This window comes from Argiope bruennichi, chromosome 6, assembly GCF_947563725.1.
Source record: "Argiope bruennichi chromosome 6, qqArgBrue1.1, whole genome shotgun sequence".
In the NCBI taxonomy this organism is placed as follows: Eukaryota; Metazoa; Arthropoda; class Arachnida; order Araneae; family Araneidae; genus Argiope; species Argiope bruennichi.
The window spans coordinates 130,844,590-130,866,421 of NC_079156.1; the positions used below are offsets into that span (position 1 = coordinate 130,844,590).

The 21,832-nt window shown below is 26.7% G+C and overlaps 1 protein-coding gene across 1 annotated transcript; it reads left to right on the top strand.

Annotated features, from left to right (window-relative positions):
- Positions 1-1,061: 1,061 nt before the first annotated feature.
- LOC129971256 (ras-related protein Rab-2) lies at positions 1,062-21,085 on the top strand. The gene is made up of 8 exons (XM_056084851.1): positions 1,062-1,224; positions 4,121-4,192; positions 4,850-4,917; positions 9,472-9,554; positions 12,466-12,558; positions 14,193-14,304; positions 17,723-17,791; positions 18,407-21,085. The coding sequence occupies exons 1-8, from the start codon at positions 1,179-1,181 to the stop codon at positions 18,500-18,502; spliced, it is 639 nt and encodes a 212-aa protein (XP_055940826.1). The 5' UTR covers positions 1,062-1,178; the 3' UTR covers positions 18,503-21,085.
- The last annotated feature ends 747 nt before the right edge of the window (positions 21,086-21,832 follow it).

Sequence of the window (21,832 nt, forward strand, 5' to 3'; positions counted from 1 at the left end):
TATCCTTTTAACTACCATGATAATCAATTTTTTTCTTGCCATTTCTATTTATTACATTTGATGATCATCCCATGTAATAAATAGAAATTATCTGAGAAATAAGATAATAGAAATTATCTGAGATTCCCATATCTGAGAAATTTTTCATTCCTCAGATATGGGAATGAAAAATTGCTGTTTAAGTCAATAGGTCATTGCTTCCATAGTGGACTTAATTATGATATGGTGTTAAATTACCCCTACTCCTATGAAGAGAGGCAATTCTTATGTGAGTTTGGGATACATGAGTCATGGCATAATAGGAGTTATTATCGTATTCACGATAGTTCTTGTTTTAATTGTCGTGGCGGAGCGGTTATTCAGGTCACACATTCATTAAGGCAGATCAGGTTATTACATTTGAACGACGTTACGGCGTCAATTTCTTGACGTGTTAGAGAGTTGAGAAAAAGTGATACAATGATGCACATACTTCTGATTTCAGTTTTTTTAATTTTGAGGAGGGGGCAAGTATCTCACTGCCAGCTACGTAAATCTTCATAAAAAAGAACTCGCAATTTAAATTACAAAAAAAAAATGCTGTCATTAGATTAATTAAAATAAAAGGAGTAATATTTCAGAATATACATGATCTTATTTCGAAAAGAAAGCGAATATAAACCTTTTTTTCCCCTTCTTCATGATCTAGTTTGAAAAAGGCCCCTGAAACTGACTTCTTAGCTCAAGTGTGACATTAAATTACAACATAACTAAAAGCAACCAAAAATGATTTTGAAACAATGCTTTTCTGTAAAATTGGTTTATTATAGTTATTCTAACATTCTAAAAAAAATGTGCGAGAATAGACTGAGGTATGGAGACAGGTTCCATATCGCGTCAAAACTTATGTACTGTCTTCAGATATATCCTGCTAATCAGTGTTAAATATGCTATACCAATTAATTGCAAAATTTTATTTAATATAAATTTTGAAAAATTTTATTAAATCTGTCAAGATAAAAAAAAATTTCTTAAAATATAGGTCACGTGCTAGACGACTCCTGTTGCGCAGAAAATCAATAATGAAAGTAATGTGGCAACCGAAACAGGGAGCTGTCGTTCTTGTTGATGGTTTTTGTGGTGGATATTTGTAATCACAGTCAACTTGTTTTCCTTGTTTGAAAAAGAGGACCATCACTATGTCTTACGCTTACCTCTTCAAATACATTATTATTGGAGATACGGGTAATCATTTATTTTATTCCAAAAGTTGAAAATAATTCAATATATGATTCATCGATCTGACATATGTGACTAATAATGTACGTCATGCGTGTCCATTCTTTTCAAAATTTGTCTCTATACCTAATGAAAAGAATATAAACAATTTATTTTCTTTAAACAGTGTTAAGGAATTTACTAGATCATTAGCGACTCTTGCTTATACTAGCCGTATAATATTTAAAAAGCAGTTTTTAATTTGATTAAGTTCGCACTAAACTATTTGGAAATGTTATCTGAAGAAATTGATAACTTCAATGTTATGAAACTGATGTTTGATGCAATGTAAAAGCAATGAGATTGCAATTATGTTTTCTCTGGAACCTCTATTTATTCATTTACAAATACATAGTCCTGTGCGTTACGGTGTTTCTTATTATTTGTTAATCAGAATAGGATTTTAAAATGAGATTGAAAGAACTATGTCAATTTAAGTGATGTTTCAATTATTTAAAAGTGCGGAAATACCATTTACCAACCTTTATATTTTTAATGGTATATACTACCAGGGAGTACAATGTCAAAATCATGATTTTTTTCTTTTTCTTTTCAATACATTGGCCAAAATATGTACTCCTAATGGAACATCAGTATGAAATATAGTTAAAATAATTCTGCATAAAGAAAATATAAGATTCGGAGTATAACTTTTGAGCATCTATCAAAAAATTTTGTGCTGTAGAAAACTTCCTTTTAAACCTGGATTAAAATCAACTAATATTTTCTGTTAAACTAAATACATGTTACATTTTTTAAACTGTCTGCCTTTCTGTAAATTCTGGACAGCACCATATTTATATATATATATATACACACACGCACACGCACTCTTCTACAGTGTAATGTATTTTTGAATTTAATTTTAATGTTTAGAGGAAGAGTTAAATACATATTTTGGAAAATTAATCTTCTCGTTGACAAATTTTTGCCAAAAATTTAATTTAGATCTACAGTTATGTTTAACTAATATTCTGTATTTCATTCATATAGATAGACAATTTATTTTTTGCCAAATATGAAATTTACTATGTATGTCTTTAATTTTGATTATAAGAGTGTGATCGTATTTTGCTTGTCTAGCTTTTGAGTTATATTCATAATCAAATAAACTACTCGCTTATTAATTTCATAAAAAAATTTTACCATTGTAAAATTTTTAATGAAACCTGATATGGAATTTTATGTATTTAGCTTATTCCATGCTTAAATTATTTTTCTGACATATGCAACATAATTTTAAAAGTTTTTTTCTGACACAGGAAAAAGCACAAAAACCTAAAATTGATTTTTTTTTCATGATTAAATTTCTTTTTATTTATAAAAATATGAGTTGAGTTGCATATTTTTATTCTTGTTTTCTTGTCTTTTTATGTGAAGCAAATTATTATTATTTGCATTGCTAATATTAAAAATAAAGTTTTATTTTATTCTTTAGTAATATGTATTCAAGCTTAATAAAAAACATAAATATAAGATTAACAAAAATACTCAATAAATATATTAACAAAGTAATAAACATTTCAACTCTAAATTGACTGATTTATTTCACTAATTTTTCTGCATTGTTAGAAATATGAAACAGGGATATCGTTCTAAAATTCATACATAAATAATTATTATTATAAAATGTTTAAGATAAAAATAGCTGTATTAAAACAGAAATTTCATTGTAATTATAAAGCAGAAGTCTAAGATATTATTAGATCATAATAGATATCTTATTATTGAAAATATTTTATTTCACATATGAAACATTAATTTGTAATTTGAGCCTTAGTATTATTAATTAACAGTTAGCTTATTTATGTTTGATTAAAAATTATGTAATATTATTGTAATAATTAAGCAACATCATTAAAATAAAACAATAATATTATATAATTATTAAAAAATGTATTATATTATTGTAAGTTATGAAATTGCATGGTTGATATTAGGAATTTATTTCATAAAATACTTGTTTTTCTTGCTTATCAGACATGTTTTTCCGAAATGTTTTTATTCGCTTTATATTGCAATAATCTAATCAGCATTATATATTTGCTTGTTCTATTTTTATTATCTAGGACCCAATCATTGCCACACCATCACATTCATAAATAATAAAGTTATTCTCTATTTTCATGTATCTGTCAGAGGCACTATAAATTGGAAAAGCTCCAATTTGTTTTTATAAAGGAATTTAAAGTTATAAATTATTATTTTATTACACTTCATACCATTTCATTTAATATATGGTGATATTTTCAGAAAGAATTTGGGCTCATTCCCTATAAAAAATAAATTATCAAATTAAAGCATGGCAGATTTAATTTCTGATAGGGAAGCCTTATGCATACTGTTCTTAAAAAAATAATTTTTTTTATATAATTTTAAAAAGATGCTATAATAAATGTTAGGTAAGTGTGCATTTTTATTTTTTGATCAAAGACATATGTTAGAGATCTAAACTTTTAACATGCATTTGGAACCAATTTAGGATCTCTCATATTTGAATACTAATATTAGATCATTTTTGTTTTTCTAATTTATGGTGTGTAAAGAAAGATTATAAGCAACTAGCATGGAGATGGTTATTTTATATATATATATATATTCCCATTTAAGAATCTAGATTGATAATGCATTTGGAACGAGAAAGAAAGAGAAATAGTTTAAAATGCAGTGAGTATTTATATTTAGAAAGATAGCAAACTTTTTTTATCTTCAGAGTTTGATTGTAGTTCCATCTTAGATTCATTTGTATTGTATATTTTGATTTTTTAAAAAGTTTCATTTAATACATTCTTTGCTTTTTTATTAATATTGGAAATAAAATGCTTATTGAAATTACTAAAAAATTCTCCAATTTATTTTTTAGGTGTTGGGAAATCTTGCCTTTTGCTTCAGTTTACAGACAAGAGATTTCAGCCTGTACATGATCTTACTATTGGTAAAAACTTTATTTCAGTTTCTTTCTTTCTTTTCTTTCCCCAGTAGAAATTGATCTATTTTATACAGGCCAAAATTACCAATAACAAAGAGTGGTTTAAAAAAACAGAAGAATAGTAAATAATAAATTTTGTTTGTGTTTTAACAATTATACTGCAAGTTATTAAAATGTTTTTTTTTTTTTTTTTTTTTTTTTTTTGTATGCGTATATGTCATGTGTCATTAAGCAAACTTGAGTGATAAAGAAATGAATGATATTAGTTTAGTTGTGGAATTTTATAATTTACATAAATAAAGATAAATAGATTTAAAAACTCTTAAATATGTCTTTAAATTTTTTAAAAGTTTGTTGTAGAAATGATATAATGTGGAATTACACTTTTTTCTTTGATTCAGATATAAAATAAAAGATTTTTGTTTTTATTAAAATAGTATTTAAAAAATCAAATTTTATGTTTAAATTGTGATTTTAATCCTTTAATCAAAAGAAATGCAATTAATTACAATCAATTTTCAGTTATTGGAATTGATTAGTATGGAACAAAATTCTTTGGAATGAAATAATGATGTATTCCGTTTGTTTCAATAACTTATTTAGTATCTTCAGTTGTGGTATGAATGTTTGAAATTATGAACTAAAACAAATCTTTCATTGTAGGTGTTGAGTTTGGTGCCCGTATGATTACTATTGATGGAAAGCAGATCAAGCTACAGATCTGGGATACTGTAAGAAATTCTTCCTATAAAAAAATTATTTTATAAATTTAATATATTACTCTCGGGAATTTTTCATAATATAAAAAATCTTGATTGAAAATATTTTAAAATATGTATAGACATTTACTAATGTGCGAGTATAAAAATATTTTTAAACCATAAATGCTCTTGCTATGAATACAGATTTTTGTGATTAAGACATGAGATTATTGCTGCATAGAATTTAATTGTATAATTTCTAACTTTTATGTGTAATCAGGGACGGTCATCTGGGGTGTGTGGTGGGTACTATGCACCCAAGCCCTGCAACTGAGGGGGGCCCCACCATGATTAAGAATTAAAATAGTGTTCTGAACAATAATAGTGTTTACACATACTGAAAGTATACAGGTTTGTTTCCATGTGGCTGGCTGAGCTGCGGCTGACGCCATTTTTAGGCAATGATTGCAGTGATACCTATAAAAGGGGAGGGGATGTAGTTGATTTATGAAGAAAGAATTACTTTTCAGACATGTTAAGACAACGCGACGCGACTTCTGAGTGCTAGTGGCAGCCAGAAACCGAGGCTGGGTTCAAATGGGCTTGTAAATCATCAGCCATATACTGTTTTCTGCATCTAATGTAATATTTTTTATGCATACATCTATTATGTTTGTTTATATTAAGCTACTCAAACAAGCTACTCAAGTAAAATGAAGATAAATTAAACGATCAATTCCTAGCAATGCACATTGCATTACTGCTTCACCGTCCTTGACTGGAATGAAAAGAATTAAGGAAGATGTTTAAATGTAGCAGTTGGCGGATTTGGATATATTTGAAATTCATAGTATATATTATAGTCTTGTGCAAAATATTGTTAATATGAGGTAAATAGATTTACAATCACTTACCTCACCTACTAGGTAATAGCTTATAATATAGTATATAATAATTTGATAACACAAATAACTAGATAAATGAAATATGTCATGAAATTTAGTCATTAAAACTGTATCAGATTTTGGAATAAGTCTGTCAAGAGTTGACATTCTCTACATTTTTTACAACTATTACATTACAAAACAATAATTTGGAAATACAAAAATTTAGACAAGTAAAATTTGATATATTATCTTTATCACTGAAATTGTTGACCTGTATCAAATTTTGGACTCGATAGTTGGAAAGGAAGACATTTGAAATCTGTGTTTGATTTTCTTCTATTCTTATGAAACACAAAACCAATTAATATATTACTATGAAACACAAAATGCATATATTGTATTAATATTTGAGAAACATGAGTGGGGAATGCTTCTTACTTCATAAATTAGTTTCTGATGTTGCAAGTTCTTGAAAGTTTGAATTTATTAAATACCTTTTTGAATTCTGCATTACCATTTCATCTTTGATTCAATATGCATTTGCTTATTTTACTTTAAATGCATTTTATAAAGTCAACATTAAATGGTGAATTAAGAATAATTATAATCAATGGTCAAAAAGCTTGTAAAATATATTCAAACTTTGCTTTAAATTCTTTGTTTTACAGTGAGTGATTTAAGTACAAATTTGTTTTTAGGTGAGCCAAAACAATTTTCAACGTTGGTCTATTCATGTGATTTTCAATCACATGGCAACTAAATATATAATAACATGTTGCACTTGATTGTTTTACAGCCCCTTTGGGGACCAGCCAGTTCGCCAATCTTAAAGTTCATTAAAATTTTCAATTAAATATTTAATGTAACCTGTCTTTTAATAGCTTCTTCATCAAAATTTTTTAAGCTTCAAATTTTGATATATAATTTACTCATACTATTATAAAGGCCTTAAACCATAATGTACTGTGTATTTCTCTAATTTTCTGTCAATGCCTGGAAAATTTCAACTTTAAATTGAAGTGGAAATATTAAATTGCCATTAATATTACCAAAAAAAAAAAAAAAAACATTTTTTACTGAAATCAAGCATTAAAAAAATATATGAGTACTGAGAATAGAGTTTTTCAGCATTTAAGTCTAATGTGTACTACGGAATAATTTTCATAACTTATGTAATATCTCAAGAATTATTCAACTAAAATTTCTCAGATTCATCATAAAATTCAGTTTTTAGTTTTACTTTCAAAGAGCTATGAGTGGCATGAGTAAGAATATTTTATTTTGTATTGGTCTAAAAGTATACTAAAAAGTTATGAAGTCTAAATTTTATACAATCCGTTGTTCGTAAGGAATCATATTCTGTGAAATATTCTTGACAATTCAACATTCAAATAAATAAAAGAATCTATCTATCTTCTGTTGTCAAATCTTATTTATTTATGAAATTTGGAATAGAATAATTTAAAACAATCAATATTTCGTAATCCTAGGACAATCGATCTTGAGAAACCTTAGACACTGGTGGGGTATCATCTTTTGATGGCCAATGAAGTAGTCTAAAATTGCTCATTTTTATTGAATATGGATATTCAAATTTTCATAAATCAGTTGATTTTAGTGACTGATTTAGTTGATTGGAATGTAACTATTTTCGTTTAAAATATTAGTGTCTCAAGAACATTTTGTTAAATATGATTCAAATGGCAGCAGATTTGTGTAAAAATTAAGCATTCATAACTCATCTGGGCATTCATTGACTCAAGTTGCATAAAATATAATTATTTACTTCATTTAGACCATTTGTAAATTAAGATGTAAAAATCAGTTTCGTGCTGTAATATTTTCAGAAGTTATACCAAAAAAAATGCTGAAATTTCACTTGAATTTTAATAAATTGAAATTCTTATTTAAAATTTTTAGGTTTTTTTAAAAAAAAAAACTTTTTATTTAAAAAAAAATTCTCCGAGATGCACATTTTCGGCCATCAAAATATACACATGCCAAATTTGGTAGTTTATTTAGAAATGATCTGGCCTATAGAGTGCCAATACACACACACACACACACACACATTGAGCTTTATTATTAGTATAGATATTATGTTCTTTTTTTCTTCCTGCACACTGTGCACCTGATCCAAAAATAAAATTGAACTGCCACTGTGTCATATATAATATGTTCATGGATTGATTTTGTCCATGATATGTAATGGAATATGCTCTTTTTTACTGTTGTTTAAAAAAAAATGGGTATATCATTGAAAATTTCTCTGAAAATGTAGTGTGAAAGAAAATGGTTGCAATAAATTTTCTGTTTACAGCAGAAAGCATAAACCAAAATTCTAAGTTTTATGGAGTGGTTTATTAAAATCTCTGCTTTTTTAAAAAGTTTATTTGAATCTGTAAATAATCTTACTCTATTATTAATAAAAAATTATTTGCTGACACTTTCTATTCTTAGATCACCATTGTTAAGTGAAATTTTTTTTTATTAGATTGTTAAGCATTTTTTTTTTTTTTTTCATTTAACTTCAGTCTTCAATTTCTCCTTTTTTATATAGGGTGAAAATATTACAATGTACTATTATAAAACTTTGCCTTTTTAGTTTCTTATAGAAGCCCTTCAGCAGACTAATATATAGTGTGTGATTAAGATTTCTTAACAGAATACTGTTTTAAACTTTCCTTTAAGCAGGGTTATTTAGTATTAAGTTTCATATTGTTGTTTAAATGCATTTGCATTTTAATATTAATATTGTTGACTGAAGTGATTTATCAAAATTACAGAAGTTAACATTTGCTTAATCCCAGGACTTAATTATCCCTTAATTATTTTTTTTTAAATTACAGCCACTTTCTTTTTTAGTTAACCTTAACTTATTTTAATATCAGGCTACATTACCTACATTTTTTCATTGGTAATGTATAATATTTGCTTGGGAAAGCAAAGATTTCTATGATCTGAAACTCTCTGTAATATTACTATTTTAATAATTAGATTACGTTTTTATGGAAAAAATATAATTATTACAAAACCCTCTTTTTTTTCATATGAATACAATTTATTACTATATGTGTGTAATTTATTTATGATATTGAACTATACTTTACAATATAATTATAAGTTGTTTTTGACATTTAATTAATAAGCTAGTTGTTGAATACTTTTGCTTACTTTTTAAAAAATAATATTTTGATTTGTGGTAAATTAAAATTGAAGCTTTTCAGTTTGACTTTTGCACTTTACATTTCATATCTGTATTTCTCCTTTTTTTTTTTTTTTTCCCCTTAATTCTTTAATATTTTTAAACATTTTATTTTAAGATTTAATTCTTAAAAACCTTAATTTAAAGTTTAAAAATAAAAAAATTAATTTTAAGATTAATTTTTCTAGTCTGCATTAGAAAATATTGTTTATTAAGGGTGGGTTTTAATGAATTATTCATATTTTTTTAATTCTGACTTAAAAAAAAACGATTTATTACAATAACAAATGGAAATATGTTTTCTATGAAATCACAATATTATCTTTAATCTTTTATTATATCAAATTTATATATGAGTATTTTTCTTCCTGATAATTTAAAATGTATCCAAATAATTAACAGTACTTAATAAGTCTCTAAATTTTATTTTACAGTACATTAAAGGTTTGAATGACAGAAATGATGTAAATATGTTACATTTTTTTTATTTAGGCAGGACAGGAGGCATTCCGTTCTATAACGAGATCCTACTACAGAGGAGCTGCCGGGGCTTTGTTGGTTTATGACATCACTAGGTAAACTTTTTAAATGCCTTATTATAAAAAAATTTATGAATACAAGTAATAATTGGTTTGAATTTTTAAATTTAACTATTAAATACTATGAATCCAATGTGTTTTTTAGCTGTAAAATCTCAAATTATGATAAAGTTTATTAGCAGTTGTTATATTTCTTCTTGGAACATATTTCTAATATAAGTTTAGAAAGTAATAATTTATTTTGACTATCATTCATTAGAGATTTTGTATTACCCTTGGAACAAAGTAATGGTTTAAAGTCTTATATAACAATATCTCAATACTTCTTTGGAATCAATTCATACTTGTATGATGTAAATCTAGGGTGGGCTGACTCTCCCAGGGTATGGGCTATTTCTAATTTTTTCAAGGTATTGCAGTCCACCTAGTGGGGTAGGTCTACAATATTTATTATAACTTAGTAATAAATGTGGAATATGTACTTACATACATAATAACAACAAGATACAAACATAATAATAATAGCCACAAATAAAATTATATCAAATAATAATTTAAACAATTCAAAATTACATTAAAAAATAAATCATTTTCATCTAAAGTTAGTTCTCTTAGTTATAGTTAGTAGAAGACTTAGGCTACATACTATCTGCCAATCTTGGATATCTCGGTTTATAATATTAACTGGTCATTTATGAGATGGGAACGATATGTTGTCTTAATTATATTCATTGTTGAAAATGCAGGTTCACACAGGTAGGTAGAGTCAAACAGCGATGTTAAATGATATGCAACTTTTTAAAAAAATTAGGATTCTTTACATTTTGCATTATATTCCAGAAGTTATTCTTAGATTCTGAACTACATGCTTTTAAATTATTTTGAAAGGGGAAAGCTTCATTTTCCTCAAGAGATAAACAGAATTTAATAAACAGAGAAATATTTAACTGATATTGGAGATATTTGTACCATTTTGTAGGGCATTTGTTGGGGGAGGTTTTAGTATATTGGAATCATATCAAAGTTAAAAAAGGAGTTTTATAATTGCGATTTTAAGGGACTGATTTATGTTTGCCACAATTTCATAAGATAGATTCGGGCATTCCATGCTTGAGTTTTGGTGCCCTTAATTTTTCTGTTTCACTGCACATCATATTAAAATGATGGATAAATACATAAAAAACCATGGTAAAATGAAAAAAACAGTCAACATAGCTCAATTTGGAAAACGATAGAAATAAAGATGGCAAATAAAATGAAAACACACACACACAACCTCGCATCAAAAATTTATGACAAGGGATTAATTTTTTCAAGCCAAAAAAAACCTCACCAAATTCTACAAATCTATGTGCAGTAGGAAAAAAATACAATACAGTGGCATGCTGTTGTCCCATCAGGACCTACTGACCATCTTATAACCAGCCAAGTGTAAACCTGGCATTAAGTTTAAAGCTAAATTTTCCTCTTAGATGCTATGGCATGGGTAGTGCTGTGCGGGGAGTGCTAGTGTTCCATAAATATGTTTCTTTTAGTATATGCATCTTAGATTTTAGTAAAGGCAGTTATCCCCAAATGTCCACCGGTCGATCGTGATTGATTTAATGCTCATGCCTGATGTATATTAATAATGCCATAGATATTTAATGTTTACATGTACGATGATGTACAAAAATATTTGCCATTTGGCTGTGACATCACTAAAAAAATCCCATTCTTAATAATAATAACAGAAAACATTGCAGTCCTTAATGCTTGATGTAAATGGTGCCTACAGAAAAGATTTTAGGTGCATGATTATGTAAGTTATGTAATGATATATAATTTTATTATTGCAATATAATTATATGTCATTTCATTCTGCAATATTTGCTGGCTGATTTTTATATAAAATTAATTGTACTCATATTTACTTAATGTTATTTAAATTATGTATGCATTATTTTATTTTTAAATTACTCTTTTAATATTCTGTCATTTCTTGTATCCATAAAAGTATATACTAAATGATGAAAATATGTTTACTTTCTTTTTAATTAATTTAGCAAAAAATATCTTAACCCTTTATTTACCTAATTATTTTATCATCAGTTTTTTGAATTTATTTTTAAACCATTATTAAGTTTAGGTACAGAATAAATCCAGGAGGAAGAAAGAAAAAAATTTTTTTTTTAAATTAAAATAATTTAATTGGATAAATTAATAATAAAGGATTTTTAACCTTATTGTTACTTTACTACTACTACTACTTTCTATTGGAAGTATGTTCTTGTTCTTTCAAATACCGTTAGAAAAAAATAGTTGTGTTGTGAAGATATCAGCCAGATTTAAACTGTACTTTAAAATATCTTCAGTAAATAAAGGGTTAAAAAACATGAGAAACTGATTGCCCTTTTAAAGTTATGGTGAAAAAAAATTGTGCTTTATTTTATCTGACATATTTATTCCATATTACATAACATATACAAAGCTTTCCTGATTTTGCTTTATTACAAGAATCTTTTGCTTCCTCGTCTTAGTTTAGTTGGAATTAGATTATATTCTTATTAACTACTTGACTCGGTATACTACTTTTTATATAATTATATAAGGAATATTTTCTAATTCCGTAAAGTTTTAATACTGATGGAAAGACTCGGGAATACAAAGATATCTATTGAAATGGGATTTTTGAAAATGATGTAATAAAAATAGGTTCGGACAATCATCCCAACAAACTTTTGGGATATAGTTAGAAATGGGATGCAATAATCAATTTAATAGCATATTACAATAAATATGTTTGAACAAGCTATATTTTATTATTGTTTGTGTTATACTATACAAATTTGTTATAAAAATACATGATAATATTTTAATTGGACTACTACTTTTAAAAGATTGAAAGAAAAAAACTTTGTAAATATGACGGTTTTTATTTAAATTCCAAATGATTTCTAATTTACAGGAGAGACACTTTCAATCATCTGACTACCTGGCTTGAAGATGCTCGTCAACATTCTAATTCCAATATGGTTATCATGCTTATTGGGAACAAAAGGTAAAGTTTTTTTTTTAATGTAGCAACCTATTTGTTGTAACTTAAGGGTAATATTCTGAAGTGATGTTTTCATAAATCTTATGAATGGCTAGATATTTTATTTCGATTTTCTTTTATTTATTATCTTTGATTTTTTTCTGCATCCATATTTATATTTGTGTATGCAAGTGAAAATGAGTTAAAATTCAATTAATGTTGCTGTGAGCTTTGGAAGTATTTCATTAAACATAAATTTTGAGCTTTTTCCATAAGTACAATAATAGGAATGAAGTTATGCTTTTTCTTGAAAAGATTTTCATTTCTTGCTTTTTACATGTATTAAAAGTTAATAGTCTCTTTTCTTGAAATTATTAATGCCTTAATATATATATATATATATATATATATATATATATATATATATATATATATATATATATATATATATATATATATATATATATATATATATATATATATATATATATATATATATATAATATACAGAATATTTTTTTAAGTATCCATTCATTAAATACTTCAACATTTCTATTTATTCATTATTGTATTTGTTGATGAAAGTGTGTAGATTTTGTCTGTATGGATAGTTGCTACTGTTTAGCAGATTGTTTTACTTTTATTTCTTTTTGATATGTCAAAGAAGATTATTCTTTTTAAATATTGATTCTTTTGTTGTATATAGTCCCAAAAAGGTTGATGAATTTCTTCATATTTGTGATTATTCATTGCTCAATGAACAGTTCTTTTTTTTTTTTTTTTTTTTTTTTTTTACTTTTTATAATTTTTTTTTAAATTGGGTTAAAATTTATTTATTAGTAAAGATGTAATTTTTCTTTTGTTTGTAAAGCCTGTTTAATTATCTTACTGCTGAATATAACCAACTCTAATGATGGATGTTTTCTGTTATTTTTTTAAAAAAAAATGCAACTAATTCAAAATAATTTGGAGAGAGGTTCGTTGTACAACAGATGGAATTGATATATTTGATTGTTTTTATTCCTGTCATTTTGTTAAATTGCATTCATGCAGATGTTTGTTTATTTTTTTGTTTTTAATAATTAATTTTTTATTTGGTATTATTTTTTATTCTTATAAATATTTTTAAAAAATTAGATGTTCCTTTTTTTTTTTTTTTTTGTATACATGATGAATAGAAATTGCTTCTTAATTGATGCTAAGAAAACTTCTTATTAACAAATTTAACTGATAAATGAAACAAAATTTTAAAATCCTCTTATATTGCATTAAAAAAAGTGTATAAATTCTTTTAAATATGGTCAAGTAAAATTAAATTGCTTCAATGTATATCTGTTTGGAAAAAATAAAGTTTCTTTTCAGTATAGGTAAAAGGGTGTTTTGTGTTTATTTTGAGATTTTTAGCATTAAAATTTTTTTGTGTGTTCACTACTAACATCTCAAGAACTTAGAATTATCTTGTTAGCAAAGACATTTACATAGTAGTATGCTCTCATTTGCAGTGCCAGTTCAGATGTCGTCCTCGTCATCTGACCTTGGTTCATAATTACGAGGTCCATCCCAAAATAGTCCTAGTGTTGCTTTAAAATGGGATTTTAATATAAATAAACTCATTTGCAATAAGAACATTAATTTATGGCTTTTATTTTCTTCTGCAGTGATCTGGAATCGCGCCGTGAAGTGAAGAAAGAAGAAGGTGAAGCCTTCGCTCGTGAGCATGGGCTCATTTTCATGGAAACCTCCGCTAAGACTGCTGCCAATGTGGAGGAGGTAATGCCTCTTTTTGTACATAGGAAGAAATTAGTGTTTATATACAAAATATATTTGATTATTAAAAAAGATGTGTTATTTCAATATCTATATATGAAAACTATTGTTTTTACTAACTATATTTTACAGCGGGTTTGTTTTCATGCACTGTTACTGCCTCATTTCAATTGAATTATTTTTAAAATTCAGTTTTCAATTTATATTATTATATCAAATTGTCTCTTAATATTATTGCACTGTTTTCTGTAATATTTAATGAAGAAGAAAAAATTATTCAGGTTATTTTAATTATTGATCATATATAAAATTTTCCACTTGACTGACTTTGATTCCTATTTTAAAATATTTTGAGCCTGACTGCAATACCCCAGAACCAGGTTTTGCTAAAATTTGATTTTAACTTAGTAGAACTAAGTTAAAATCAGATTATATTAAAATGATTTTATGCATGTATTATCTATATAAATATTTTTATGTGGTTCCCAAAAAACTCCATATTCAGCAACTGGAGCTCCTTATTTAGTTACAATACAGATGTAATCATGTGATTTTTCACTATGTACTTTTCTCTTCTATAGTCTTACTTAAATGTGTATCTCAGCAAAAATTTAATTGAATGATTCAATTTGAATGAATGAAATTATATACATTTTAGTTTAAAGAGCAAAGTTTTCGAATTGTAGAAGCATCATTAATTAATTAGATCACTTGGGATATAGCTAATCATTTGGAATTCTCTATCAATATTGCCCCAATAAATTTAAAATACTGTGATAAAAATAGTGTTGTAATATGGTGTCTTTTTATGATAAAATGTAGTCATTACAGTTAATTAATTTGAATAAGTACTTATTAATATTTGCCTCTTCAGTGATTATTTAAATTTTATTATTAACATTAAGTCAACTAAATTTTATGAAAAAATCTTCAAATTAATCTTCAATTCAATAAAACAGAAAAGAAAATTTAATTTTGATTTTTAAACATCTCTGAATTATATATTTTTCTTTCTAAAAATTATATTTATACTACCCAAAAATAGTAATTTAGTTTTTAATAATTAGTTTAATATTAATGTTATTTGTTCATGTAATTTGAAATACTTAAAATTTATTTTTAGGATGGAATGTACATAATCCACAAAATTGGCCTTTTTTTATAATTGCTTTAAGGTGTCCACAATCAGTTCTTTATCTTCAAATCTAAATAATTTGCTTTCAGAATTTAAAACTTTTATCTCCTTATATTACTGTTTCATAATTTTCTTTGGTATTCCGTTCATTTTCTAAATGCTTACAAGAATTTAATTCAACTTTGATTTGAGTTAAGGCATTATAAGCAAATTAATTTTAAGTTCTACTACAAGTTATTAATTTGTTTCAATAACTGTGCTAGGATGCAGCATCTGCATTGTTGTGGGCAAAACAAGCAAAGTTTTCCTAGCAAACCTGAAAATATTGTTATGCAATTCTTCTGATGTTGGTGAGTGTTAGTGAGAAAGGAATGGAGCACTCTAGTATAAAAATAATACACTTGCAGGAATATTTCTCTTTGGCCTTTTTCAGATTGGAATTTTTGTATATGTTATTATAGTCTGATCCAGACTAATAGATATTGTTACGTATTTTCTTCACCGCCGGGTTCTTTTGATAATGGGTGTATCTTGTGAGAACACAATCAGCAGGCAACGGTAGAAAATAACAACGACATTATTTACACGAAGATACGAGTAAAGAAAGACGAATATTTACACCCGAGATGAACACAGGACAGCGCACAGCAGCACATTATAGCAGACAGTAGCCCACAAGTAGTAATCGTCCACAGCACACAAAGCACCCAGACAGAATCCAGCAAGAGAGGGGAATCTCGGAACTTCACTCTACGGTCTCTCCAAGAGCTAAATTTCTCACTGTCTCTTCTTGCTTTAGCTGCCGACTCACTACTTCTCACGACTGGCTACTACACAAAAGATACGACGCTGCTTCCACAGTAGACAACAGAATTCGGCACACAATAGTTCAGCACTCGCTCCAAGCAATGTTGGCGCTCCGTTGTTGCTTCGCTATCCTCTAGAAGACTCGTTACTTGTCTTCGACTCCGACTACAATTTACCCACGACGACACAACCACAGCCTGAGAATGCATGGAATTTTATAGTTCCTGGGAGGAGGGCCTACAATCTTCTAGACCAATCAGGTGTATCTCGGTTCCTAATAAACAGATGGACAAAATTCTCAAAGTTTCAAGCATTATCCATTTTGTGTCCAAATGGTCGCCAAGCTCTGGGATCACTGGCTCGGCATCCGACAGCATCCAATACTGATGAATGTAAAATGGTCTTTCTTATGGTAACACTATTTGTGGTGGGAAGCAAAATTACAGGTTTGTAACAATATCCAACCAGAGCTGAACTTGTTGAGTTGTTTTTTACTACTCATTTTTTTGTATGTTTGTTAGAACTTTTGAACCTTTATATTTCATCTTTTTTTATAACAGACATCATTTCACAAATTCAGATTTTAAATAACTATCATTATTGTTGTATCATAAAATACTGCTTTTAGGACCATTGAAGATATAAAAATTATCTATACTGGTAATAAAAATGAAAGTGTCTTTGCGTTGAGATTATACAGGCTTGATCATTTGACCTACAGTTGCCAAAATTTTACATATGTATATTTTCAAGTGTGGGAATGTGACCTTGGAGCAATTTTTTTTTAAATTTTAACTATGGCATTTTTTTTTTTTTTTTGGTAATAATCTCTAAAAATATTGCTACATAAAAATGAATTTAGCACCATATTAAAATATAAAAAATTATCTTTTTAATGATACCAATTTAATATCCTGGGAATTTATGAAGAATTCTGGCAGTATTTAAAAAAAAAAATTGCTGAATTTCTAACAATAGATAACATTGTTGCCCTGAAATTCAAACTGTTTTCATCATTGCATTTAGTATAATTGGACAGTGGAACTGAATATGTTTGAGTAGAAAAATAAGGAAACTTTAATAATTCATTTGCTAAGTTTATCTTTCAAAATAACTTCTGCTGTGTAACTTAATATGTTACTACAGCAAAGTTAAGGCAAAAAGAGAAATTCCTTTTGTACTCAGTGTAAAAGGAACAAAAAAATCTTCATTAAGGCATTTATAGTTTTTCAGTTTCAAAGAAATTGCTATATAAAAAATTAAAATGTAATTTAAACCATTTTGTAATGTATTATGTTCTGAATGTATATATTATGTATTAACACTTCTAATTAAAGGCTGCAAATTTTTATTTTGCATTGGAAGAGAATTTATGATTTAAGGATAAAAAATTAGTAAAGCAAAAACTTGCAACAAAAGCTGCATTAAAAAAAATACATATGAAAAATATTTTAGTTAATGTATGTATTTTATTTTTAGGCTTTCATCAATACAGCTAAGGAGATCTATGAAAAAATCCAAGAAGGAGTTTTCGATATTAATAATGAGGTATATTACATATTGTAACTTAAGTGTTTTTAGATGCTTAATATTTATTTCAATCAATCCTTTTTTTTTTTTTTTTTTGTTTATTTGTGTTTATTGCAAAACATTTTCTTTTTGAATTGCATGAAAAAATGACTAGAAATTAATTTTGAAATTGGGCATCAAATTATGTATTAAAATTTTAAATTATTAAGTATATAACTTTAATAATATGAAATAATTTTTTTATTTTAAATTACTGAAGAATGATTGCCCTAGTTTCTTAATTGAGATGTCAAAACAAATATTTAAGGAAAGGACTGAAAAGCTATTAGAATTGCTTTTGCTTTTAAATGTATTGAAATTTTAAGAGTTCTTAAATTTATTACATCCTTTAAAAATTTTTTTTGTTAGTAAATAATTTGATTTGTAGTTTTATATATGATTATTTATTATGTGTATTTTTTTTAATGGTACTGATTTTATGTTATAAATGTTTCCTTTTTTTTTTTTTTTTTTTTCTTCTTTGTTTCTCTTTTGCCTTAATTGAAATTTCCTTTCTTTTAAAAGAGTAGGAGTAAATATTTGAAAAAATTACTTGGTCATTAATTTTTTTAATTAAATTTCTCTTATCTGCAGGCAAATGGCATTAAGATTGGACCCCAGCATTCTCCTACTAACCCTAACATGCCAATGAGTGGACAGGGAGCCAGTCAAGGAGGTGGTTGCTGCTGATTCAAGACTTTGTTTTTGTACATTCTTTCCAAAGCAGTCGCAGTGCATGTTTTCTACGAGACCTTTAGAAGCCTCCTTTATGTTGATCTCATGAAAACCAGTATATGTTTTTCTGGGAAAAACTAATACTTCGATTGGCTGGATCCCAAATCATCACTCTTGTAATTCTTTTAATAGGGCCAATATTTACTTTATTTCTTATTATATATTGGGATTGTTTAAAAGTAATTAATTTATACGCAAAGTCACATTTATATCTATCTATATATATGTATGTATTATGTATATATTCTAAGTCATACATTGTCTTTGTGACTCATTTGTTTTTAAGAGAAAGAAGAAAAATATTATTTTAAAGACTGCGGAAATTCTAATAATTGATTTTGTGTGTAAAGATTTATTTGATGGTAGTTGTATTTGCCTGAATCTTTAAGTATTATTCAGCCTCATAAAAAATAATTTTTTTTAAAGAAATTCCAAAGCATGAATGGAAATCCATTGACTGTATTCCATGATTTTCATTCAAACCATTTACTTTGTGCATCAGTGTTCAGATTTGAAAAGTCTCGTCAGTTCTGGTTTCAACAGACATGCTGCGATGTGAAAACTATGTCATAAAATATTTTCTTTCAAACTATATTTATTTGCTTGATATTAGGATTTTGTTTTGTCACATGTTTTGAGTTGTCAGATCAGATTTCTTTTTATCAGATAAAACATAGCAAGAATTTACTGTCATTTATTTATGTATATTGGTCCAACCCACCTGTATAATTTTTGTGTATTGAATAACCAGTTTTATAATGTGTGCATTTTGAATACACTGTAATGTGGGTTTATTGAATTAAAGTGAATGTTTTTTGGCTGCCATTAAAAATGTCATTCATTTAGTGTCCAAATTTGTACTGACACTTGTGTCTGAAGTGTTAAAGAGTGATTTTTTTTTTATTCCCCATATCATATTCTTCAGAAATATAATAACTTGCTGTTATTTTATCATTCATATTAACATTTAATTTAAAATAGACAACTAAAAGTTCTTTAGAAGTGTGAATCTAAATCATAATATTAGTACAGAGGCAGCAAATGTCTTTTGTATTCTTCTTACTTTTCTATGCTTCATAAGTTTTGCAAAAAAATATTTATTAATAGCACAACCAAGAGTTATTGGAGAAAAAGTTTAAAAAAAAAAAAAAAAAAAAGATTTCTTACTATCAAATATATAACTGAATTTGGACACAAAAAGTGAGAAATTTCTCATTGTAAATGAAATTCTATTAATGTATAGACTTTTGTTTAATACAATTGAAAAGATGTCATAGATGCTGGTTTCCCCCTTCCCCATTAATGTACTGTCTCTTCTAATATAAATACATATATAATTTTTTTATATTCTTTTTATATTGAGAAAGCAAAATGTTTATTACATTTATTTGTGTTATCAGTGTATGAATTTCACTTTTTTTTTTTTTTTTTTTACTGCAAAACACTTAGTTCTGATTCAGTTGAAGTAATATAACTTTATTTTTAACAACTGCATGTCTTTGTGTAAAAATAGAACTCTGTAATTGATTGTGATTGGGATAAAATGATAGCAATGCTTAAAATATATTAATCAAAAGGCATAATCTGTTGTCTTTTTCATTACAATTTTATATACTATTGATTTAAACTTTCTACACAATTGTGTCGAAATCAGCAAGAATTTTTGAGGTATTCATATATTAATGTAGATTAAACATCTTATAAGCACTTTTGTTTTAATTAAAAATTATTAAATGCAATTCTAAAATATTGGAATTTTTTGAATACTTGTGTCAGAATTCAAACTCTTACTTTACTTGTAAAAATTTTTGCTTTATGCTGCTACTTTTTTCCACAATACTTAAAAGTTCCAATTATTTAGGGTTGCCACATCACCGGGAAACACAGGAAACTTAAAAATCGTCTAATAAAACTAGAAAGATGTGAAAATTATCATAAAAACAGGGAATTTTAAGTTTCTTAGTTATTTTTTCCCCCATCTAAAATAATGCTGATCTTGAAAGATTGTAAGAATAAAAGATCATAGTCATAGCTTCCAAAAGTGATACAATACAATTCATGATTTTGTGATTGTTATGATTTTGTCTCATCTCTTTTCTGCTCTCCCCCTATTTTTCTGTTTTGATCAGTCAAGTTTCGATTTGTAAGACAATTGTTCTTTTTCCGTGAGATTCCTGAATTGCAGCTAAGGAGCATGTGCGAGACTTCTGTAACTGTGTGAAAGAATGGAATATATTTCTCTGCCAGGAACATTCAATCTGTGGAGCCCTGTGGTATTTAGTACGCCATATTTGAGTTTATTGAATGGTTTGTTTATTATTTTAGAAAGTTTGAACTTATTCAAAGTAGATAAGATAATTTTTTTTTAAATAGTGAGCTGCTTAAAATCCGTATTTAATACGAATTGGATGGATACAAAAACAATCTTGATATTGCTGAATGGGTTCGAGAAGTTCCGCAAAATCCATATTGTTTGCTTTGTAAGAAGATAATAAGCCTAAGTAATATGGGAAAAAGGCACTTACAATCATGCTAAAAGAGGAAAATATACAAAACTGCTTGCCAGTTCAAAAGAGTCAACATTGATATCGGAATTAGTATCTAAAAGGAATACAGGAAAAGATACAATGTCATATCTGAAAACATTTAATTGTCCAAAAATGTACTGATTTCGAATTTTTTAGTTCAAGAATGCTCATTTAAAGCTGTTTTTTTATGGACATTAAAACTTGTTGAATGACATTCCTCCTTTAATGCTTTCAATGATATATCGGAAATATTTTCATATATGAAGCTGAAAAAGTATGTTAGGCTGTGCAAAAATATTGTATCTTATTTGTTAAGGATTAGCTCAATGAAGCTGATGTCTGAAAAATTCTGCAGAAATTCATGTCGAAATACATGAATTGGCAAACATGAATAAATAAAAAGATCTTGCTTTGTTATGTTTTTTGTTAAGTAATCATTAAATAATTTGTATCATGATAAAAATATATTGCATTTTATTTCACTGGAATCCTAAATTTTTTTGTGACTTAAATTAAAGAACGTGAGTGGCCCTTCTTCGTAAATAAATTTTAACTAGATTGTAAATAAAGAGAAATTGACTTCTTTTGTGTGCAATTAGGAACCTCCTTTGAATATGGTATTATTTCAAATAATGTTAAATTATTGCTTCCCTTCCTTTCTTTTTTCACCCTTTAAAACCATATTTTATTATAAATGGCTCATTATTCGTATTAACTGGCTAACTAATCTTGCATTTTCTGGCATCTTAAATATATG